The following is a 25,244-nucleotide window of genomic DNA, read 5'->3' on the forward strand; positions in this document are numbered from 1 at the left end:
GCGCGTCCCTGGGCGGTCCCAGGGGGTGAGCGGGTTCGTGCGGGATGAGCAGCGGCGGGTCCGCTCGGGCAGGCGCCGCTGTACCACAGCCCCAGAGATCCCGGAGACCCTCTCGATGCGCGGAGCTTCACACTCCGCGCCCCAGCCCCCGCAGGCGCCCCCGGCAGCGAGCTCGGGGGCCGTGACCCGGCGGGCTCGGGAGCAGCGGTTCCCCCGCGGGAAGGGCGCCCGTTCCCCTCCCCGCGCGGCCGTGGGGACGTGACGCTCCGCCACGCTCCAGTGCAGGGCCACCGCTGGCCCCGCTGCTCCCCCGGCCGTCCCAAAACCCCGACGGCTGCGGGAGCCCCGTTTCCGCCCGGGTGAGCGCGACAGGCAGGGATAAGCCGGCGACCCCCCCGCCCCGAGCGGCGGGATGCCGTGCGCTGCCCTTCCCTGCCCTGCCGTGTCACATCGTGCCGTGCCGCCCGCTCCCCGCATGCACGGCCACACGTAGGCGGCCGGGGCAGCGGGGCGGGCGGGGAGGGGGCCGCGGCTGCCGAGCCGCACGTAGGGTGGGTGGGTGCGGCCTCGCCGGCGGCGCGGAGCGGGCGGCGGGGGCTCCCCTGCCCGCGCTCCCTCACGCACGTACAGAGAGGGGCGAGCGGCCACCGAGGCGGCTGCGGGCACCAGCGCCGGCGTCGGAGAGCCCCGCGCCGCGGTGAGTACGGAGCCGCGGCACCGCGGCGGGCACCGCTCGGGGCGGGGGCGGGCAGCGTCCCGGGGCAGCGGGCTCTGGTGCCCGGGAGGCTCGGCAGCCCGTCCGGCGGGTCCCCAGAGGGTTTAGGGACTGGGCTCGGGTTTCAAGGAGGGGTTGCGGTGATCGCCGCTGCGGTCGGGGCTTGGCTGCGGATTGTGGACAGCGGCACCTGAGCCGGGAGCGGTGCCGGGCTGGGCTGGAGAGCGGCCGGGCGCCTGTGCACCCACGGGATGCGGGCTCGGCAGGTGCGAGATCCCCCCTGCGCAGGGGAAGCCTCAGCTGGTGACAAACAGCGTGTAGGGAAAGTATGGGCTTGGGATGGAGCCTTGCATGGTGTCTTTGGGATATTTAAATCTGCAGGAGTTTTCCCAGCGACCGGGTAAAAAATCACGTTTTGCTTTCTCAAATAATCATGCACTGCGAAATGTTGAATTCTGCTGTCTACGGTACCGTGATGTTCTCCAGTTCACCATTAGCATCAACTCATTGATCCAAAGGTCGCTCCTTAAAGCGAGGCGCATCAAGCTGTCAGCTCCGGCAATGTCAGGAGCTCCCACAGTGCTCCAGGCATGCGAGCATCTTCTCATATTTATTGCATTTCCCAAAAGGTTGCTGGAATGCAACCTTTAGCAGCCTGTATTAGGAGGTGAATTGCCATCGGCTGAGCAGCAGTTGCCTGTAAGCACCACTGGTTGCCAATGTCATTGACTCTAGGAACAGAGATATTTGCAGAGTTGTTGCATATGAATTGCACAGGGTTTAGCAGGAGAACTGCACCTGTCAGAGTTCGGTTTGCATTTTTTTTCCTTTTTCTGAAAAGACACTTTCATCTATCACTTGGATGCACGTTTAGAGATGTAGGGCAGTGATCCCATTCATCCAATACACGACCCTGACTTCAACAGATTGTACTGATTTTGGAACAGAATGCCAACACTGCTAGGAGAACAGATATACTGTACTCCCACCCTACAGTGGATTTAAGGATTCAAAGCACAAATAATTTAAAACTGACACATCATGGAGTGAGTTCACCATTACATTCAGCTCAAGCCAAGCCCTCCTTAGTTATAGGAGTCATCCCTTAATTTAATAGGAGCAGAGGAGCCTGGCTCTGGAATGATGCTGAATTTGTGAAGCTCAGAGTGTGTTTTCTGAGATGATGTTTCAAGGAACAGTACACGGATTTTTTTTTTCCCCTAAGGCAGAGGGGGCTGCATGATGCAAGATGTAGTGAGGATGAGGCTATTGTGCCCATGTGAATGTGCCCAAAGTCTCCCCTTGCAGGAAGTTTGGGTACAATGTAAAGAATGAAAATGCAGAATAAAACCAAGTAAGAGGGTCTCTTTGTACAATTCCCCTGGTGTGCTACATAAAATTAAATACAGTATCAATTTTTAGACTAGTTTATACTCTACTCTTCTTCATCAACTGTGTTTTCAGTGCTCCTTCAGATTAGTATATTTTAGTACATTTTAGTACATTTTAGTACAATGAATGCCTTCAAACTAAAAAAAAAAAAAAAATAGATGATGTAAGGAAGAGTGTGCTGGTTACTATATCTTCTTCATATTCAACTGCTAAACAAGAGGATCAAATCCTATTTGTTCTATTAATTACTAGTTTATAAGTTGCAATTTAAAAGCCATTTATCCTGCACTGATATAAATAATGGGGTTTTCCAGGTGCATATGGCACAAAACAAGTCTTTTTTTTAAATACCTTATATGATTGCATTAGAACACATTTTCAAGTTGAAAACATGAAAAGAAATCATGTTTTAATCAATTTGCATGGAAATAACTCATGAATATATTTTATTAAATAGCGTATTCCCCCTTTGGTATGTACAAACCTATTGCTAGTAACAGGATCACACTCTACTGGCACCTGCCTCCTGCATTCAGACTTCCCAACAAGCACAAACATTGCAAAAGCTTTTTAATCTGTGCAGTAAGAAATGGCATTGATTTAATAGGACAGCAGGAGTCACAAGTTCTTTTTGAGTCACTGTGTACCGACAGCAACTGAAATCACCTGGAGACATGACCATGGATTCAAACGAGTTTGTGTTTTGTTACTAAGGGCATTTCTGATGTGATTAATCAAAGAGGCTTCATAAATGCCCTCTGTCCCCCTGGCTCTGTTCGCTGTTGCTCTCTTTGGCTTCCTCCAGGAAAACCTACGCCATCCCCATACCTGGCTTGTTAAATTGTGTGTTTGACCTCTTCTGTTCACGCATGTGATCTGCATAACTCAGGTGGGATAACCACATGCGAATAGGATTCAGCTTGCGTATAAATATTATATATGTATATTATATTTAACATAAAATGTATGGTTTTGGGGACTGTGACCATGTCTGCTTGATGCCCAAGCTTCTGACAGCAGGCAGTAAAGTCTCAAACCTGCAAGGAGTTTGTTACTCTGCACAGTGGGTTTAGTTCACTTTTAAGTCATCTCCACCTTTTACAATAGGGGAAAAGGGACGGACAGAAAGATCACAGATGTCACAAATTAGAAACAAACCCTCTCTTTTATTGAGTTTTATACTGTTACACAATCAAAAAGAAATACAGTCACAAGTACGTCAAAATGTTTCAAGAGAAATATCAATTGCAATACGTTGTACTTGGTTCCAAAAAAGAATTCCATTAAAATATACCACTTCTTCATGAGAGAATACTGCTATTATTCACAAAATCTACTGTACTGTATAAATCCAGCAGCAAACTCTTTAACTTTTTGGTAACTTGCTCAAGGTAAACAGGGAAGCAGAAGGAAAATGACAATTCATTTCTAGAACTTGGATCAAAAATCACAGTCCTCCAGAACAGAGCTTTTCAGAGAACTGAGTCACGATTGGTATTTTTAATGAAAGCTGGACACCCAACTTGTGTGGAATTCCTATAAAAATGGACTTCCCCCAAAGTCCTGTGGCCTGTGAGGTGTTTGTTTCCATGCTGGACAGTCACAGTTTGAGTAACGTGCCTGAGTGCAGTGACATTTGAGGGAGCTGCGGGCTCTGCTCAGGAGCAGGGTGGCAGTGGGAAGGGACAGATGGCTGGCCTGGGGCCCGGCCAGCCCGGCTGGATGCTCCCACATCCCACTGCACTGCCGGGAAAGGTTCACTGGGCAGTGTAACAGGGGAGAACACTTGCCAACAGATACTGCCTTTAGCTGCCAGTGCTCAGCTGTTTAATTAAACAGCTCTTTAAGTAATGAAACATTACTATTCAATGTGCAATAGTTTAACCTGTAATCATCAGAATTATCTGACCTGACAGTTGTATTTCATCGGAAGCAGAGCTGATCATTCCATCCAAACTAAGCTTTGATGTCTTTAAAACCCTCATTGGTGTTACGTGTAAATGGTTCTTTTGGGCCTTAATCTGCAATTCTTTAATTCAGTAATTACTTTGGGAGAGTTTAATATGTGTACACAGATACTATTAAGTTCTGTTTCTCAGGTAAGTTGTTTCCATTTCACCCAAAGGTTTTCAAAGATCACCAAAGTCCAAGCCAGTCTCACTAGCTGGGAGGAGGCTATGTCAGCAAGAGGTACTTTGGACTCCAGGCTACCTTCATTTACTCAGTATCTTACACACAAGATAAGTTACTGCACAGCCTACTGAAGTGATTTCTGGGCAGTTATAGCTGTAGGTAATTTTAACTGATTTCAGGTAAAGGAAGGAATTATGTCATCATAAATACTAGTTGAAAAATTCCTTTACCCTTTAACAAAATCATCACTATTGATGATTAAAACATCAATTAAAATCTGTATGTAAAAAACAGTAATTGTACTATGCCCTGAAGAAGGCCTGGCTCGACTACTCCTGTAGTCAGGAAGAAAGATACCTTAAAGATAACTTTGTTATTCTCCTCAGTTTACCACTTTCACATAATTAGCATGTTCTATATACAGGAGAAAATACTGTATTTACCCACACTTTCTTCTTTACTATAAAGAACAAATCACAGCATGATTAGAGTGGGAAGGGACCTTAAAACCCACCTAGTTCCAACCCCCTGCCATGGGCAGGGACACCTCCCACTATCCCAGGTTGCTCCAAGTCTCATCCACCCTGGCCTTGGACACTATCCACAGCTGCTCTGGGAAAGTTGTGCCAATGTCTCACCATCCTCACAGTCATTAATTCCCTCCTAATTTCCTTTATGGTGCCTCACCATTTTAAAAAGGCAACAAGTCACCAAAGAAATATGCAAAATCACTTAGAAAACACCTAGAAAGCCATTTTTCTAGAAGGTTGTACTCCAGATTAGCTCTGGAATCAGACTGTGTGTTCCTGGAGTCTAAAGAGACAAAAAAAAATGAACAGTGGGGAAAAAAAAAAGTTAGCAAAACAAATTTTAAAAAGCAACTGAAATGTGTACTTCTAGGTTTTGCAAACTGGCATCTGCATTTAGCAAAGTTACTACAAGGCCAGAGCAACTACTCTTTCTTTTCTGTGCCTTGTTCAGTGTCTCTAGGAGGCTTGGGGGCATGTGTTAGGTTATTTTTCCTCTACAGTAAACCAATACAGCTACAGCAGTTCATCACAATAATCAAAATGTTATTATTATGCATAGTAAATTTGTTATTATGCATAGTAAAAAAAATGTTAGAATTGAGATTTTTAGATGAAATATGACTCAGTTAAATCCACAGCTGCTGTCACTAAGATCAGAGATGATCCAGGACAGGGTGGATGGGGCTCTGAGCAACCTGATCTCATGGAATGGGTCCCTGCCCATGACAGGGCTGTGGGAACAAGATGATCTTTAAAGTCCCTTCCAACCAAGCCATTCTCTGGCTCCAGCAGGCTCATGACCATAAATCATATGGGTCTCTTCAGTTTCCCTTCTCTTTTTAACACAGATTTTAGTCTGAAAACTTTCTGCCCTCTTAGTGCCTTGAAGAGGATCTGACAGATCAGGCTCCTCCAAAACAGGTCAGGCTCCTCCAAAACACAGCCAAGGAGCAGCAGAACCCCTCTGAGCTGTCTCTTGGGAGTGCCAAGGGATAACTGCCCCCAGGCTAGCCCAAAGCTTGGTGGGGCAGTACAAAAGTAGAACCCAGCTGTACTTTTCACCTGCCTGCAAGGCTCTCACAGAAGCACCCATCAATCCATGCAGAGCTAAAGCAGGAGGGATGCCCTAAACAGCAGGGGCTTAACCCAACTTCACTGTTTAAACCTCCTAACTGCTGACAGAGGAAGAAATGCCATAGAAAGAATGCCAGCCCAGACACAGCAGGCAGGGAGGAGCTCTGCTGCTTTTAGCCATTAAAAATGCATTAAAAATGTTCACTAGTGAAAATGCTCTCTGCATGGAGCTTCAGCTGCAGCTGACTGCCCCTATATACTTTCTCTCTGTGCAACTTCTACTCAAAACTTTAACAAGTGTGCAACTATCTTATGCTGCCAGTGCCTAATCATTTTTTGTTAATAGTGTTCTTTTAGTTTCATAGAGTTGTGGCAGTTTGGAAAGTGCTCCTTTCAGTGAAAACAGTAATTTTAGAGAACAGGTTACGCTTATGTACTATGACATTGATTTCAAAACAGTGCAACGAAACCCAAAAGTTTACAACATAAAACCAAAGTAACTCCTGTGACACTCCACAGTTGATTACTTATATTGAGATAAGTTCTTTAAAAATAGTTTGGAGAATGCACAGAATATGTGAACCATATTTACACAACACAGGGTTACCGGTAGCATTGTGTTTTATGACAGGCAAAATGAGGAAAGTCACTGGGTCAACAGCACAAAAATGTGGACTAAGTTTCATCAAGTACCAGCTTATTTTTTTAATCATGGAGTTTTGTGATAGAAATCCATCTCAGATCAATCACTCCTGTGAATTTTACCGTTTCCTGCTTTCCTGTGTTACCTTGATAAAGCTTCCAGAGACAAGCCTTTAAGCTGTTCATGAAGATGAATTCTTTCTGCTCTAATGTAAAACCAAAATGCTGCCTCCTCGCTGCCAGGTTTGCTCACTGGTGTGATTACAGGTGGAGAAGTGTAACGTCTTTGGCGAGTGGTAGTACAACACTGTTGGGGAGACTTCAGTACTGAACAGGCTCAAATAATTAATGCAGAGATGTTACAATCAAAATAAGGAAGCAGTGATTTCCAAGCAACTCTAAGTTAAAAAGGGAACACGGATGAACAATAACCACTAACAAAAATATAAATTATCTCATTTCTCTCAGATAACACACTCCCCAAGGGGGCCTGGTCCACATATAGTTTATTGATGTAAGAAAACAATACAGTTAGTGTTAGATCCAACCACAAAGAGCAAAAAGAATGAGTGAATGAAGGTTTTGTACAGTACATATAGGAAAATAAGATGTTTGTGACAACTATATATTTCTAAATAAAAAGACTTCTAAATATATTCAAGTTATTGAAATCTACATGAAAACATATGGATGTTAATAGCAACAAGGTGCATAAAACCAAAACATCAAAATATTGAGCAACTCAATGATGTACTAGATAAAAGTTTGCTAACAATGCAAGATGTTTTACAATCTGCTTGAAATATCACCTATACCACACAGGGTAAGCTGAACATTTAGATTTAAGATCATACACAATATTAGCATTAACTTCAACAACTACAGGCAGGGATTTTTTTTTTAAGCTGGCAAAGTGACTACTTTAGGAACATCAAACTTTCTCTAAATTGAGAACATATCCAAAGAAAATGCTGCTAGCCCTTTCCAGATAAAGCCTTTCCTTTGACTAATCACACCCACTGAAGTCAAAAGCATAGGACAGCATTTAAGAACAATTTATATTACAACGTGACTAAAATAATGACATAATCCAGGTTTAAACATGTTTTCATAGGCAAACAAAAGATTCTTCTTAAAAACTAGTTTTTATAAATGCAGAATATATTGCATGAGGAACTGCTGGTATTTTTTAAGAAAATATATTGTGCGATTGTGGCTACAATGCACCGCTGCAAAGCATTGTTGTTTCTTATAAAAACTATTAACATAAAAAACTTACTTGAACATAAAGAGTAAGAGAGCACAAATCTTCCAACTACCTATGAAAAGCAGGATGGAAGTATTGCCAGTTTTTCCGGTGTTGACATTTTACTAATGATAAGTTTTGGTGACCAACTCCCCAGCCAAAAAATAAATAGTTTTTTTTTTTTTTAATCAGGTGCATATTTCAAAGCTGCTATTGCAAGTGTGTTTTAAATGTAATGGACTTAAAAGTGTATGTACCAAAGAATTATAAAAATGCACTAGAGTTTGAGTTACTGTTACATAAAGAACATATTAAAAAGACTGTCAAAATAAGTAGAAAGGGGATCAAAACTGAACTAACTGAATTAGTGCAGTACTGTAGCCAGGCTTCTAAAATCAGATATAGAAAATATAAATAGACTGCTTTAGGTGATGATTCACCAGTGTCCAAAAAAGGAGCAAGTTTTGTGAAAGCTCAGTTAACTTGATCCAGAGCTCTGAGCAGTTCTTCCCCCTGTAGCAGGTTTCTGTTGCCTTGTATGGGAGCGTTTACTTCGCAGTCGTAACTCGTGAGTTGGGGGAGTCCACTCTCATCCATCGACTGCCCTAGGAGTTTACTGGCTATGTCTACAGAGGGAGGGGAAGGAGAGAAAGTGCACTTTATTCACCATGCTTAACCTCTAGAGCTACATTGGGATAGTTTTGGAGAGCCTGTTCTCTTTCACACAGCCCCCTCCACCCCCTCTGCCCAGGAAATGAAGATACCAACCAGTTGATAGTAGAATGATTGTCTTTTGCTCCACTCCACTGTGACCATTTGTTTTGCATCCCTTTACACGTTTCCAAGCAAGTGATGCATTTCCTCCACGGTCACCTGTCTGCTGGAATAAAGACCCCTAGAAAGAAATAAAATAAACCGTCTTTAGTGAATATTCTATCTTTATAACACTCCACGTCCCTCTTCCAAATGAACAGTTCCCGTCACTAAGTACTAATGTGGCATTGTTATAATTTAAAGTGGATTTTTGTTCAGAATTTGGGGAGAAATATATTTCCAAGTACACTAACTTGAAAATTATTTAACAGAAAACTGAATCAGGTTTCAAGACCTGACTTCCCTTACAGAAAACAATTACAAAATCCTGGTTATCATCAGTTGCCATGCTCAAGATTAGCGTGTACATGTACACAAACACACCCATTTAATTACTGCTGCTCTGGGGTGAGTAAGCATCAGGTTTTCACTGGAGTCTCTAATGGCTTTCTGCACTGGAATTAATAGTGTAGGAGGAGAGTCAGGAACCTCAGCAAGTCGATTCTATCTACACATTTAGGATTAAATTCTGCTTGCACTCCAGTTATTGCCACCAAGGCACCTGACTCAAGCCTTGTGGAAAATGCAGTCCTACACCAGTCTAGTGCAGATATGGCTCCTTAGCATATTGTTTTGACAGCAGAACAGAAGATATGGAGATTAGGAAGCTGTAAGGGCTTCATATAATTGGGTAAGGAAGAAGAAACAGATGGGATGGAAGGAAAAGGCACCATCTTAGTATCAAGTCTGCTAGCAAAAGAACCTGAATCTGAGAAGTTTGGTCTTGTTAGTGATACTGACTGCTGCAAAAAGAGGAGAAGCTATTTCAGAACACTGCCATTATCCTCAAAAGAGTGAAGAGCATATGCTTTCAGGTTATAAGACACCCGTGTAAGTCAAAAGAGCAGCAGTATAGTAGAAGTTATAGTTAACTCAGAGCTGCAGTTTATAGTGAGATTAGTCACCTACATTGCTGCTGTTCCTGCTTATTGTTTACCATGAATGCATTCCAGCCCTTCATGCTAAGAAAAATATGGCTTGTAACTGTTCCACTGTAATGATTTATATCACTACTTTATAACCTCACTATAATACAGTATTTTATAACCTTACTATATCTTGTCCTTATCTAATTCTCCTGTTTTCTAGGAAGCTAAAGTAGTATTTTACTTTGGTTTTCACTTATTTTCACTCTTTGGAAAAGAGTGCATCCCACTTCCCTAGAACTGAAAAGTTGTGGCAAATGTTTGCACAACCCTAGAATAGCATGTGTTCTAAGCCTGGGTTTAACATAATTTTTCTTCTGCTTGTTTGAAAGGCCTGTATATCCTCCCAGAAATCCATTGTGGAGAGGGAAGCCAAACAACTAAAGCACTTCTTAAAATAACTCCACTAAGACCCAGCTTCACGGAAATTCAGCTTCTGACTTTGAAAAACCATCAAAATATTTATAACACTTTCATCAGATACAGACAAAAGAAAAAGGTTTAGCAAAGGATGAAATCTGAACCTGTAAGCATTAAACTGGCACTAAGCACAGAAGCCTGAACACTATTCCAGCAGTTAACACTGAACTGCTTGTGTTCTGTGCATTTAATGATATCCCGTGCTGTTTTGAATACTTTTATCAGCAACACTATGAGCTGTAGCACCTCTGCATGAGAAAAGGGCAGTGGAAGGCAATAACATTTCTTGCAGAGCTATGAATTCTTACAGGGCCTCTGGAAGCAGCAGAACTACATGCATGGAAGTGCAAAGCATTTAGCAAATAAAAACAACCACATAGAAATGGCATAGAAAAACTGATTTGTCTTATGCCCAGACTAGAATGCTAGTACAGGAGTAAACAGAGTTCAGAAGAAAAACAATCCTGCACTGTAAGTTATGGTAGATGACTACAAGTAGGAGGTGGCCCAGCAGAGAAACAAAGGAGTTGCTCAAAGGTTACATTGCAGTGGAGGAATTAAGACTAAGACTTCTCAAAACTTGACAAGTGGGAATTTGCAGTGAAGATGAGCAAGAGAACAGTGTTCTGAACAAGGTTTCAAAATACTGAGAACTGACAGTGGGAGACAAATATTATGGCAAAACTCAAGGTTTCAAAATACTGAGAACTGACAGCGGGAGACAAAGATTATGGCAAAGCTCAAGGTTTCAAAATACTGAGAACTGACAGGGGGAGACAAAGATTATGGAGACAATAATTGCAGAAAATAACAAGCTGGACAACCCCTAATCAAGTGACTCAAATCTAGGAGTATCTACAAAGTTTCTTTTGAATAGTTAGGACAGATGAGGATGAGCTACTCCCAAGTGCCCACACTAATACTAGAGAGAGCATGCATGAGAGGGAGTGGCAGTAATAGACATTTGCTAGGTTATTACAGGAGGTCTCTTCCCTCATAGTTCAGATGGTCTTGTTATCTGATTAAGTAAGGGAATCTCAGACCCAATGGAAAAATAAAAACATAAGAAGAAGCATAAGAACACTAATCTCCAGTGTTGACAAATATGAAAACCAAGTTTGAATTCAAAAGTTAAATAAATACAGCAATTACACATTTAAATGTGATGTCTTACATTTGTGCATGTTTTACTAAATACATCTGCTCACAGAAGAGTATCTTCTACCTAATCAAGAAACGCACTAGGGTGTAGAGGACACTTTTGAGAAGTTGACAGTAAAAGAGAGCTAAAAGTGGAGTATCTGCATATATATGTATATATATATATACACACAAATTTCACTATCAGTTATCTCTCATCCCAAGATTCCACTGCTTACCAACAGCTCAACTCAGGAGTCTGCACTGCTGCCTCATTTCAGAAATTGCAAGGTTAAAAGTGAATATTTTAAAATGGTAAAACAAAACTCACAATTCCAACTGCCTGAAAAAGTGAACCATCATGTTCCATTTTTCGTTTTCTCTGAGCATTATGCAAAGCTAGCATCTTTGGACTTAGTTCTTCATCCAGTGCAGTAGATCTAAGAAAAATTGATTCAGGCTGTTAAGATGTTTCTACTTTCCTCAAGCCATTCTTCTTCCGTGGACACTTATATATACAACATCACAGAACTGAATTTATGAACTCCACTACTTTTTGTTCATAAATTGACTTATTTCAACAATCATTTTCTATGAGCATAGCAAATGTTAGCCTTTAATCTTGTTGTGAAGCTCAGAATGAGTTTTAACAAAAATTTTTAAATCAGCAGAAAAAACATAAAAGTTCAGCAGTTCACTTTCAATAGAAAGAAGGGAAGGAAGGGTGAGGGAAAGTCTATTCTGAATATTTCTATGTACAGATAAATCTTTTACATATCACAAATCTCATGTTTGACTTAATATAGTTTTCTATTGTGATAAATACCTACTACAGGCACCACAGTCCATCACAAAACATATTTAGATTGAAAAGCAATATCAATTGCTTATAGATACCTGTATATGTGACATCTGCAGTATCTGTGGCACAGACTGTAGTTTCCTCTTACCTCTAACACAGTGGACAAGGAAAGCACCATTGTGTGGGTGTAACTACCTAAATTGCCTACTGCATTTTTATAGAGGCTGCACACCAGGTACAGAAGCAGAACAGAATTTTTACAGTAGTTGGCTTTTACATGAGGTGCTTAGGTAAAAGCATGGAATTAACTTTAGGGGAATTTACTGTTAAAAAAAGACTCATTTGACATGTCCAAATTTAAAAGTCTCAATTTCTACGCTGAAGAACACTGAGGATGAACACACAAGAGCTGGCAGAAATTATATCTAATTCCTTGAACAGATAGCAGGGCTTAAGCTGCACTTTTAAAATACCTTTTATTCAGCGTGACTGTTAACAAGCTGGGCGCTCCTGGAGAAGGCTTTTCCACCTGCTCCACGGCTCCTTTCCCTGCCCTGATGGGAGAGGCAGTTCGACTGGTGCTCCCGCCGTAGGGCGAGGCGGGGGCACTGCCGGGCTCGGGGGGCACCAGCACCGCCTGCGCATCGTCCGCGCGCTCCGCCGGCGTCGCCTCCTCCGCGCCGCCCGCCGCCGCCGCGCCCTGCTGGAACACGGGGACAGCGCCCGCGCCGGCAGGGCTGGAGGAGCTGCTCTCCAGAGGGGACAGCTGGTCGAAGGAGCGCAGCTGGAAGTCGTCATCCATCGGGATGTACGGAGCCAACATCTCCAGATCTAAATCGGTTTCCTGGAAGAGACAAGAGTGGGGAAAAAAACCTCAGCTATGATTTCATCAAGGCTTTTCCTTTTACCAAATGCTTACAATTTTTTTTTATTTTACACTTTAAGCAAAATTTTACATAAAAAGGGAAGAAAGTTCCTGAAAACATTCTAAAAAGGAAAAGAAGTACACTCAGAATAAGATGATAAAGAATTTTAAGTTACTGTACGTTACCTGAGTAGAGAATGGATTTTTTGCTTCTGTATCTATGGCAAAGAGTTTCTCCACTAATTCCAGTTTGAATTCACTGGCCATATCATTATCCACATCAAAGCAGTAGTCATTGGGACTACTGGGCTGTGAAAACATTTTGAACACAGTTTCAGGTTTCTGTCATTGAATCTCTTGGCCTTGTTGCCTACATACTCTGCAAAATGTTCTAATGTAGAAACTAATCCCAAGCTGTAGCTGCACAAAATTAAAATGGCAAAGGAAAACACATTTATCTGTATATGTTCATGTTTACCCCACGAGGGAAGCACTTGCTTAGTTGAAACCTGGAAGTAACCTCTACAGTAATTCACTGCAACACTTGGCTGTTTAGGGAAGTTGTGTCTGAACCAACGGAATGAAAAAGACCAGTTCCAAGCTCTCCTTATTTCTATCAGATAGTATTGCATATATTTGCAAGGCTCACTTCAATGAAAAGATACGACAATTTATCAGTTTCCTCAGATCATGGCGTGAGCTTCAGTCATAAGGTAGAAATAACTTCCAATTCCTGTCCTGGCTGCATCCTTAACCAGATCTGCCCCACAAGCCCCAAGAGCACATCCATTTTAATGACAGCATATCCAAATTACGAAACTCACCTCAGGTGAACTTTGGCTGGTACTTGCATCAGAAGGGCTGGTTGGTTGCTCTTGCACCTGAGGCATGGTAAAAGAAAGTTCGAGTGGCTCTGTGTTTGGCTCCAGCTTTGATACAACTTCTCTATTGAGTGCAGGATCAGCATTGCTACGAAGTGGCTTGGTAGTTTCAGAGGCAGGTAGTGGGGACATTGCCATATTTATATTCTGCAATTTCTCACTGGATGAGGGGAGCATTACATCATTATACAAAGGAACTTCATCACATTGTTGTTCATCAGACTCTATAAAAATTAAAAGAAACCATCAACCTAAGTAACAGTACTGTGCGTGTCTATGGACCTCATTAAATTTAAACAGCAGCTGAAATACCACTGGGCAAGTGGTACTGGGAGGTTATTTTATGAAATCTACTACAAAACAGTAATTTTGCTAATTAACACGCTCTCCAATTTAAACACACACCCACCATTACTGCTGAAATCTAGAGAGATAATTGTGTCTCCAGCAGCTGGGGCCAGCACAGTTAAAGCATCTGGTTCCTGTTTAAGTTTTTCAAATAGGCTGTTGGTATCATCCAGGTCATCTTTACTGAATATTTTGGTCATTTTCATGTCAGGAGACTCCACTGGTTTCAGCATACACTCGGTTTGTCCAAGGGAAAAAATTAAGTCCTTCTGAACAATTCCACTGCCAGACAGAGGGGAAGATGATTGTTAAAGAACAGCTAGAAGGAATAAATTCTGGCTCAATAGTTTTCTAGGTCGAAACCCACCCACTCTCCCTGCCCAAAAACCCAAAACCAAACAAAAAACACCCCACCACACATATCCCACAAAATTACCAGGAAAACAGCTTTAAGAATTTTTTTTTGTTACTTATTCTTTCCTAAAAAAGTAACAGGCAAAGCAAACACTAACTGTGGTGCCATTACAAAAAAGTAACAACATAAATATGCTTTTCTGAAAGCATTGAAAAGATTTTTTAAAAAGGGGAAAAAGCTAGATATTTTCTAAATTACTTTTCTTTGTTTTAAACGAATGTGCAATATCTTGATAGATTTATATTGGGACATTCACTGAAGTTTTGAAAAACTAATTTAGGACTATTGGACATTTGCAGAAGAATAGCCAAACAGTCTGCCTTCAGCTGAAGCTTTCAATTAAAAGAGGAGTTCTAAGGAAGAAAAAGTTAAATTGGATTGAGAATGACACCAGTACTGCTGCTCTGACTCTGTGACAAACTTATTAGTGGAATTAACTGCTCCAGACTTGGGACAACGATTAGAGAGCTGTCTAGAATGTACAAAAATGCTCATGTGCTTCCAATCATACAGAAGAGGCTGGTTCTACGCTCATTTGCCTGCAGAGATCATCTGCTGACATCACTAGACCAAAAAAGCATTTTGTTTTCAAATACCATTTCTAATCCTAGGAACTGGCAGTATTCTATGAAATATTAAATTTCACTGGTAGCGAACAGTAACATCATAACATACTCAGTAGGGGATCAGTGCCATCAGAATCTGACTTGGCCTTCAGTAAAAATTATGACAAAGAACACTGAAGTCCATTTAGCTTACCTCAACACATAGTTCACACACACTATACACTGTGGCTGGGAATTCTTAGTGTTGTATATAACAGTTGCTTGAGTTTCAACCCAGACATAGCCACCTTGTTTGGCCAGCATTCTGTACTGTCCTGTTGTCACCTGCCCTTTTGTGAACACTAAAAGCAAAAAGAACACCAGCTTTAATTACAGGCAGAAAAAACCCAGAACTATTTGAGATCAGTATTCATTGCAGATTCATATCTGCAACTAAAAGAAAGCCCTCGTTCTTCTGCTGCTTTCCCCCAGGGCTGTCTCTCATCTCCTGTAGTTTGAGGGCTTTAAATTCAGTTTTCACTTACTGTCGTGGTGTGTTTTGGTCAGATGATCAGAATCCAATGCGTGATAATACTCATAGATTGAGCGACCCAGGAGCTCCTCTGGCTCGTACCCCATCAACTCTGTAATTCTTCAAAACAAGGGAAAAAATTGCTATGTGAAAGCAGGCCAGCACAAATACCACAGAACTTGGATGCTTGCACATCTAGAAAAAAATTTCAGAATCACTTCCACCTATATCAGCAGCAAATTTGGTTTACTGGGACTTTCAATTTTGAAATAAATTGCTATTTTGATGCTGCTTCTTTAAAATAGAAATTTCAGCAGGCATAGGATTTTACTTCTCACTGAGTATTTATAAATCATGTAGTGGGAATAGGATTAAACAAATCCCCACTTTTTAGACATTTTTTCTTTTTGCTTCAAGGTAAGCCAGCTCCTTACAGACCAGCTTAGGCAAATTTTAACAAAATAACAAAGATACATTTTAACCGTTTTAATCCTGCAACTAAGATAAATTAGAAATCAGATTTACTCTTCCCACTCAAGCACCGCCCGCTTTTAAGGCAAATGGGATTTCTTTAGTCTCTAGAGGGCAGTGCTAACCAGGGAAGTGTTCGTATTTTGCCCCATTCTAGATGCAGAATGTGACCAAATAAGTATCTTTTATGTGACACCATCAGTCCTAGAAAGGTTGATAGTGCAGAGGTCAGAAATAACCTCTATCAACCTCTTTCTGCATCTAACTGCAACAACTAACTAGAAATTCACTTTTGTTACAAGTAAAGGAAACGGGTAGTAGCAAATGGCACCAAATTAAAAACAAGCAAAAAAATGAAACAAACACCAAACAAAAAACCCTGAGCTGACCATTTCCCTCATTTGCATTTATCAAATTTATCAAGCTAAGTTCCCAGAGGACAGAAAAATCAGTCTGATGTGTCTGACTACACCCCTGATTTGCACCAGAACACAAAATCTCATTTTTCAACAGCAGATGTACTGCATTAAAAGTACAGCTGAACGTCTGGGGTTTTTTTGACAGAAGAAAGCAGACACTAATGTCCTGAGGAAGGGAGAGAGAGAGAGAAACCAGTAGCAATAAAATACATCTGACAAGTATTACACAAACACTTTTTTCAGTCACCAAAATGCCCCATTTTCAACAAATCTAAAATCCTGCTTTTTTCAGTGTCTGGAAGAATTTTCTCATTTCGGTTTAAATCACTGCCATTATATTGGTAAAGATCAATTTGAAGAGGCAGTTAACTGAAGGCAAAGGATTTATTTATAAAATCATAGAATGGCTTGGGCTGGAAGGTACCTTCAAGGCCATCCTGTTCCAAACCCCTGCCATGGGCAGGGACACCTTTCACTAGAGCAGGTTGCTCAGAAATACATCCAGCCCGGCTTGGAACACTTTCAGGGATGGGGCAGCCACAGCTTCTTGTCAAGAATTTCTTCCTAATATCTAATCTAAACATGCCCTCTATCAGTTTACAGCCATTGTCTTGTCACTATCTACCCATATAAAATTCCCTTTCCTTTTTGTTATTCCAAAGTAATAACCCTGCATCCTCCTTAGATCTAAAAATCTTCCTTTTAAGACATGCTGATCAGTTAGGAAAAGCCCAAGTATACCATCAGTGATTGCACTGTCAAGATGAATTAAGTTATTGAGAAGGCAAACATCAGCCAACATGTCACAGCCCTGCAAATCTTTCTAATGAATTCTTTTTTACAGTATGAATCACATACATTACCTTTCATCACAATAGGAAAATTTCATATCGAGACTGTGACGACTGAGGAAGGTTTTACTGTCCAGGGGGACCTCGATGTTTGACGGGTGAGGAATTGGTTCACAGATCAACACCAGGCAGGTCATGGGAGGCTTTTTGTAGCCGCAGTGGCTCTGGTTCCCACACGTGTCGTACACACGGATGTGCCCAGTGCAGTGCAGCACCTGCAGGGGAGGTGGATTTTAGAGAGAGACGAGGTCTGCTCTGTCAGACAACACAATCCTATTTCAACCAGCACGCCCAGAGCCAAGTCCCTCCCCACCCCACCCCTCAAGGGTGACAAGGGATGGCTGGAGGAGAGCAGTGTCCTCCTCCTCACCCCACACATCCTGATGGTTTCACAGCCCAGCTCCTTCCTCAGCACCGGCTGAAGCAACACCAGACAATGCTGCATTTCTCTGAACTCTTCTTTTTAGTCACAGTAATGACAACTCTGATGAGCAGCTGCCTCAGCAAAAGGTATCCACGACTTAAATCTGGAAGTTATGGTAGTAGTAGTAACCCCCATTTTAGATATTCTGCAGAGGTGATGACAGAGATCAAATACAGTCTTCACCAGACAGGAACTTTTGCATTTTGTGAGGCTTTCTTTTAACTAGTCTGAAGCAGAAATAGTTCACAGACAGCAGCAAAGAAGTTGTTTGATCCAGAATAATCAAATTCAAATCATAAAAGAGAACTGTGAGCCATAATCCACTGGATACAGTAAAAGGTTACTTTGTCCAGAGGAGAAAATGCATTCACTGCAGAAAGTTATCGGGCTGGCCTCTTTTTGTTCCAACTATTACAAAAGGGAGAGCCAGCAGCTTCAAAAGAATGGCATTGAAGTCCTTCAGAGAGACCTCAACTATCCCATTTTCAGTGACAAATCAAAAGAAATCAGGCATCAGCATAAGTCATGTCAAGTACTTTTTTCCCAGAGAAGGTTTTATGCAAACATATTTGGTAATTATAATTGTTTGTAAGTAAATGACCTCTAACTTAAAATGGAAAATTTATTAAAAGAGTTTTGAAAAACTAATTTTAAAATATTGTTTCAGTTACCTCTGTGATGTATTCAGCATTAAAATTCAGCATAGTGAAGCACAATCATTAAATTATAAAGTACTTAGTGAAATTCAAGCTCATTACACGAAGCAAAAATGTTGAAATGCAGTGTTATGACATCTGAAGAGGAAGCTGCCAAACTATGCAAATATTCCTTTGCATTAGTTACCTTCCATGTAGCAGACTTAATATTCACTGTTCTTCCCCTGCTAGTCAGTGTACACTTCATTCTGAGAAAAAAGCTGCGCTCCGTGTTTTGCTCTTTGCCCTTTTTCACAGGACCTAGCAGAAGCAAACAGCAAACCAACTCTTAACACACTTGGATCATCTTCCAAAGGCATTAAAAAACCTCCACAAACACATTAGAGAACTCTAAGGGAAAACCCAAAAAATAAACTAAAAAGATTCATACACCTAATAGCACTTCTGATAATGGTATTTTTAGAGCAAGTTTTACTATCAAGCAGACAAACCCTGAAGTTCCATAGAGTTATAGAATGGTTTGTGCTGGAAGTCACCTTAAGACCATCTCATTCCAGCCCTGCTGCCATGGGCAGGGACACCTTCCACTATTCCCAGGGTGCTCCAAGCCCCATCCAGCCCAGCCTGGAACACTGCCAGGGATGGGGCAGCCACAGCTTCTCTGGCACCCTGTGCCAGGGCCTCAGCACCCTCACAGCGAAGAATTCCTTCCCAAAAACCTCCTAACCCTGCCCTCTGTCAGTGGAAACCATTCCCCTTGTCCTGTCACTCCAGGCCCTTGTCCAAAGTCCCTCTCTGGATCTCTTGGAGCCGCCTGAGGTACAGGAAGGGACTCAAAGATCTCCCCAGAGCCATTTCTCTTCCAGGGTGAACAATCCCAGCCCTCTCTCAGTCTGTCCTCACAAGACAGGCTTTTGATGCAGCCCAGTTTCAATGTTTTAAGATCAGGATTGTATCTGTAGCCAACTCCACACTCCTAGATTTCAGGAAAAAGGAGTGGGAAGAAAGAGAGACCAATTGGAAATCTAATATATTTTAAAATTTTGATAGAGGACTAGAAAAAACGTGTAGAATAAGAAGCCCTTTTGAGGTGGTTTCCACTGAAATGCATCAGTAACTCACTATGAGGAGGCTCAAACCAAGCACCTTTTGGGCTTATTGCTCTTCAAGACTGCAAGTTTTTCAATTCAAAATTAACAACTCCGCTGTTTATATGGATCCAAATATTTCCATGGTGATTTACACTCTTGGAGTAAGCAGGGACCAAGTTTTTAAACACATTATTAACATTCCTGGGAGAGAAAAAACCAAGGAACCCTAATACAAATCAACGTTGGCAGCACTTATTTTTTAGCCTCACTTGCTATCAGCAGGCTTTAAGTCAAGATTTTGCCTGTACAGGGGAGATCCTTGCAGAGCCAATTACCAGTTACACTATTGTGGGCAAAGAAAATGTAACTGATGCTATCAGGAGGGCTGCAAGCAGCTCACAATGTGTGCAAGGAGGAAATGCAGCAGCCAGGACAAGGAGCAGTGGAAGAGCCAGTTTGCTAAGGCTCGCTAAAGAGCAAGGACCAAACCATGGCAGAGGGGGAAGAACACGGGAGCTTAATTCTGATACAAGTTTATACAATCATTTGTTCTCTTCCTCCACAGACAACAGGAGCTATGAAATCTTTCATGGTGGCTTGCACTGCAGCTAGTGGCTTGACAAAATGAATTAGAAAAATGTTAAAGCCCCTATGCTAACTTGTTTATTGCTTCTAGCAGAGGCAAAGACTAAAGGGCTCAAGCAAATTTTAAGCTACTTTAAAACAACCTTGATAATGGAGGAAGTGGGGAGAATTCACAGCAGAATTCATAGAAGCAGCAAAAACTTATTTAATTCAATAAGTTTTATAAATTAAGCCGATCTAGAAATTAATAGCTGAAGATCACACAATATTACTGTTACCAAGTCCTGAGGCATGAGGCTCTGCTTTGAGAAGCAACTGTAAAAGATGGAGCAACTTTCAAGTCTGATTCAGCACTGGACATTATTTTTTAAAATGGCCAGCTTTGAAAGTTTAAAAAGCAGCTTCATAAAATGAGAATGCAGTTCTGTTTCTGCCAATTGCATTTATATTCACTTGCACTTGTACAGTCCCAAAGGGGAATATTTAATACTCAATTCAAAACCAAAATAATTCCACTGATGTAAGAGCTGCAGTAGAAGGCAACCTGGGAATACTAATAAATATAAAAATGCACTATTACTATGTAATTTAGACTACTGTCTGCCAACGTCATTTGCAAAACAGCTTTTGTAATAATGCTTTCCAGACATCTGATTCCAGTCTGGCCAATTTAGACATGCTTGAGATGGTTTCCATGAAACTCAGTGATACGACATTTTAAAGAATGAGTTTTTGCAACAAAACCAGGTTTTTTACACTGCTTTAGGGAAATTGTTCCCCCAACCCCAAGATGCATTACTGTATTCCAAAGGGGGAGGCAGGGGAGAAGTCTAGTCTAGCCTTAGAAACATACTTCCATTCTAAGGGCAGACAAGTTTATAAAATGCTTACAAAATCAAAGTTGGGCCCTTAATGCTATGGTATCTTATCAGGTCCTTTCCACTGAATTAAATAGGACAACAACGTAAGACTTACACGAGTTACAGTGCTACAAGAAAGCAGAGGTCAGGTTTATTAATTTATTACTGGCTGAATTCAGCGTCCATATAAACCTCATTTGATGAAAGAGAAAGTAGAGAGGTCAGATTTTAGGCTTCTAACTACTGAGTAAAGCAGATTTGTTTGGAGGCATGCAGGCTGCCAAGTCTTTATAGCCTTTATCAAATCTTTAGAAGACACAAAAGCTGTAATTCATGGGCAATTGTTAAATTTCAAAGCATACAGCACATGTAAACACGGTGTTCTGCTCCCTCAGATGGAGAAAAGAAGAGCCAGAAATCTGTGAAAAGATACCAATTTCATGCACCAATTAAAAGGTGCAGAGAAGCATCAAAGCCCTTTTTGGGGCTGTTCAAGTATTCCTACATTAGTGTCTTGGTGTTCTAAAATTTAAATACAGTATCTTTTTTTGTTTTGGGTATACTACCACAGATTTCTGGAAGAAAGCATTTGTTCTCAGCTGTCCTGTAAAGGCAAGGCCAGACCAAGACAAATGCACCAATTGAGCTTTTCCATGTCCCTCTACAGCAATTGCTTAAAATCATTCTCATTCAATCTACCTCTAATTTTATTCCTGTAGGCATTTATTCTTTCAACCCTCAATTGAGAATTCCATTTTAGTCATTAATTTTGTTAGAGTAAAGAATCCTCATGAAGTATCATTTCTTCTATAATCAGGATATAGCCAAAAGATTTTGGTTATTCCTGTTGTTAGTGTCTCTCAACAAGGTTTAATTTGAGATTTAAGAAATAAAAACATATTAGCTTTTTAACTCAACACCATTTTCTGGTAGATATCCAACTGTATTAATGCCAAGAGAAACTATCTGCAAGTAAATTAAATTGATTTTTTTTTTCTTTCTTCTCACCATTTCTGTGTGTAAGCATTTCCCTCAGCTCCTCGTGGTCACATGGATGAGTGAAATCAAATACACTGTGCCCCGTCAACTCAAACTGCAAAAATTAAGAGGTAAAGGGTGTTTAACTTCACATACACAAAAATGGAACAGCTTTTTGAAACCATCCTAGGAAACGTCAGTATTTCACCTGAGTGAGTCCCATGCACTTGTTCACATTTTCAGACATGTAAATCATGTCCCCATCTTCAGAGAGAACCATGACAAAGCCATCAAGAGCTTTCAAGTAGAAACAGTTCAGTTCCTTCTCCATTTTGGCTTCTGTCTCCAGCTCACCTGCAAGCAGCCACATATTTTTGTTTAAGCAAACACCAGCCACTCTTCACTTACCAGCAAGAATGACTTCTGGCACCAGACTGCAAGGAATCAATCTTGCAGGACCATTCAAAACCAGTATAAATCATTTAGATAAGTGACCAGTTCAATTCTTCAAGCCCTAGTAAAGGTATCAGAAATCACAGAAAAATCAGAGTGAGGTTAACCCTCTGTGCTCTTCTGTACTAACCAATATCCCTTAGACCTTAAGGAAAAGGTCTGTGTGACAAAAAAATTACCACCCATCTCAAAAAGGCATTATAAACTTCTCTTAGGGGCTTTCTGGGAGAGTTTTCTGAGTCTGGCTACTGAAGTTACTCCTCCACTCAGTGGATGCAGACATGCATGAGCACAAAACCAGTACAGCACCCATGGCAGGCTATCAGCTCCAGGCTCACAGCCTGGCTCAGATATTCCTGCAGCTGCACGGGCAGGTGTAGATGCAGAGACAACACATCCCCGGCTGACTTCACCTCACATCACAGAAACACAATTTACAAAACTATTCCTTGCAGTTTATATTAAGGGGACACAACTACAGTCAGCTCAGTCAACCTTGAACCAATTACCTACAGTCAAGAGAGCACAGCTGGAACAAACAAGTTTAGGGGGAGAAGAGGTTTAAGTGAAGGAATCTAACTTTGGGGGAAGGGTCAAATGAGACTGAAAAGGGCCCTACAGCTGTGATGAGGCAAGCAGGATCATAGAATGGAACCAGAGCAGAAAGGGAAAAAATGAAGCCCATCGAACAGTGGATTTTTCTTTACTCCCAGGAGCTGATTTCTCCTGGGAGTAAAGTCTCCCACCTTCCCAGAGCAAGGCCACAGCTAATCACACATTCTTTTATTTTACTGCTGACAGATCTTACAGACAGACTCTTCCTCAGCTGGTGCCGGGCTGCTCCCTTACCAGCATCCAGCAGCTTCCTCATGCGCAGGTAGCTGATGGTCAGCCTCATGATGGACGCCTTGTCCAGGTGCGCGCTCACGGTGTGCGGCAGGGGCAGCTGGTGAGCCAGCTCGTAGAACACCTCCGACTCCTTGCTCCTCCTGCACCGCGCTGCATCCCTCGACTTCTCTTTCCTGCGTTCCGAGCTAATCCTACAGAAACAAAGTTACGGGTTAATGGAGGGAGCCCAGTTCTCTGTGATGCCTGTCTTTGAAGCTAAGTTGCCCAGCAGCCAAGTAAACTAGTTGTGGAAGTTGAATAATACAAAGACTCGATTTAAAAGTGTAATTCTTTGTATCAATTTCTGCCCTGGTTGGGCTTTGACAGAACTAAATTGAAAGCCACGTGCCTTCCAACAAGATCAGTTTTTCAAAGAGACACTTTTCCTGCTCAGAACCCTTCCTGCTTATCTCATACCTGGAGTGCTGCCTCTCCAGCCTCCAAATCCTGACCCTTCAAGTCCATTCAACAAATTACAGAGTAGGTAATTTCCAGCTCAAAGCTCCAGCATCATGTATCACGTACATTCTCCAAGTTCTTCCTTTTTTACCATCCTTACAAGCCCACCCAACAGGTCAGATAAGCAAGAACACTCATTTAACATGAGATATGCTGCTTTTCAAGTGATCCAGAAAGTCCCTTTCCAAAACCATTCTATGATGATTTATGATTCACTCTTCCTCCAGAAAAACCCCTTCCAGAGTCTCCCCTATACAGGAAAGCAATACCTCATTCTCCTTGCACTGCCTCCTCCAGAACACCAGGTAAAGAACAGCACTGAAACAGTGAAGACTGTCAGCAACAGGGACAATTCCCCCTTTTCCCAACACCCACACCGGGTCACTTCTGCCTCATGCATCTGGTCAGATGAGTTTTGAACCAAACATTTTCACATGGGGGCTCCAAATTTTTTGCACCAGCAAGCAAGAACTCAGTGATGCTGCAGTCCCTGAGGAAATCAGTGTGCTTTTATTTTTAAATGAACAATACAAAGCCACACACTATTATTGTCCGGTTTTCTTTTTATACATTTACATCTTCTGAAGGCACCTTGTCTTCATTTTGCACTCACCTGAGATATAAAAGGCAGCTGCAGTTTGGGAACTACTTTTTTTGAGATTTCACAAGACTTATGAGCTATCTACTACCACTGCCAAATTCACATTGCAAAGTCTGTGGATTTGTGCAAAAGTTCTTTTCAGTTAGCATACGTCTTGTGAGAGGTACCACAAATCACAGAGCAAAGCAATTCACAAGCTGATGATCCCTGGGACATAATGAACCAGATTCAAAGAATCAGAGAATGGTTTGGGTTGGAAGTGATCTTAAAGGTCATCCAGTTTCAACCCCCCTGCCATGAGCAGGGACAGCTTCCACCATGGCTCAAAGCCCCATCCAGCCTGGCCTGGAACACTGGAACGGGGCAGCCACAGCTTCTCTGGGCAAGCTGTGCCAGGGCCTCACCACCCTCAGAGTGAAGAGCATCTTCTACAGATATCTAATCTGTATCTCCCCTCTTCGGTGTTAGCAAATACATACCCAAAAACCATGTTTTCAGTCCTTTACCTGCTGTGCTACCCACAGTGGCCAAAGCCTTGCTTAGTTTGTGCAGAAACACGGGTGTGACAACACCATGCTGGAAGCATAAACTCCTTGACACATGGAAGAAGTTTAATAATCCATGAAAAAGACAGAATAAGCTATCAGAATCTCTCTTACAATTACCTTCCTTTTTACCAGCTTGATAAAACTGTATGCCATCTCCACAATCCTCTCCCCCTGCCGCTGCCAGCAGAGAAAAACTATTTCTGTGGAATGTGAAACATTAATAGATTAACATAATAATAGTAATAAAGACCTTTGGAAAACTAACCTATGGGAATTATAGCTGTAAAAAACTCTGGACATACAATAGTCTCATTGATTCCGGTGAATAGAAGCTCATGTCCCTCAGAAGGGCAGCCTAAAACATCTGACAATATTTCCCCACATTGCAGATTTCTTCACATTGAATTTCCCTGTGACAAAGATGTTCCTGTTGTAGTGATGGATATCTTGGCCTGAGAAGCTTGAGGCTCCTGACATACAG

The 25,244-nt window shown here is 41.8% G+C and overlaps 1 protein-coding gene and 1 long non-coding RNA gene across 2 annotated transcripts in view; one reads left to right on the forward strand and one right to left on the reverse strand.

The window, feature by feature from the left end:
* The first annotated feature begins 531 nt into the window (after positions 1-531).
* LOC134551668 (uncharacterized) lies at positions 532-23,205 on the forward strand. The gene is made up of 3 exons (XR_010080642.1): positions 532-697; positions 21,861-21,945; positions 23,069-23,205. It is a non-coding gene; the product is annotated as an uncharacterized LOC134551668 (long non-coding RNA).
* Positions 3,254-25,244, reverse strand: part of HIF1A (hypoxia inducible factor 1 subunit alpha) — a 35,527-nt gene continuing 13,536 nt past the window's right edge. The window contains exons 2-15 of the mRNA XM_063399557.1: positions 23,117-23,307; positions 22,023-22,168; positions 21,845-21,929; positions 18,488-18,600; positions 17,233-17,435; positions 15,493-15,599; positions 15,162-15,309; positions 14,049-14,269; positions 13,583-13,863; positions 12,945-13,067; positions 12,367-12,737; positions 11,423-11,531; positions 8,501-8,627; positions 3,254-8,358 (exon numbers count right to left, since the gene is read on the reverse strand). Of these exons, the coding sequence (XP_063255627.1) occupies positions 8,207-8,358; positions 8,501-8,627; positions 11,423-11,531; positions 12,367-12,737; positions 12,945-13,067; positions 13,583-13,863; positions 14,049-14,269; positions 15,162-15,309; positions 15,493-15,599; positions 17,233-17,435; positions 18,488-18,600; positions 21,845-21,929; positions 22,023-22,168; positions 23,117-23,307 (2,377 nt within the window). The 3' untranslated portion in view covers positions 3,254-8,206. The remainder of the gene's footprint in view (positions 8,359-8,500; positions 8,628-11,422; positions 11,532-12,366; positions 12,738-12,944; positions 13,068-13,582; positions 13,864-14,048; positions 14,270-15,161; positions 15,310-15,492; positions 15,600-17,232; positions 17,436-18,487; positions 18,601-21,844; positions 21,930-22,022; positions 22,169-23,116; positions 23,308-25,244) is intronic.

The sequence above is a fragment of the Prinia subflava genome, chromosome 5 (assembly GCF_021018805.1).
Source record: "Prinia subflava isolate CZ2003 ecotype Zambia chromosome 5, Cam_Psub_1.2, whole genome shotgun sequence".
Taxonomy (NCBI): domain Eukaryota; kingdom Metazoa; phylum Chordata; class Aves; order Passeriformes; family Cisticolidae; genus Prinia; species Prinia subflava.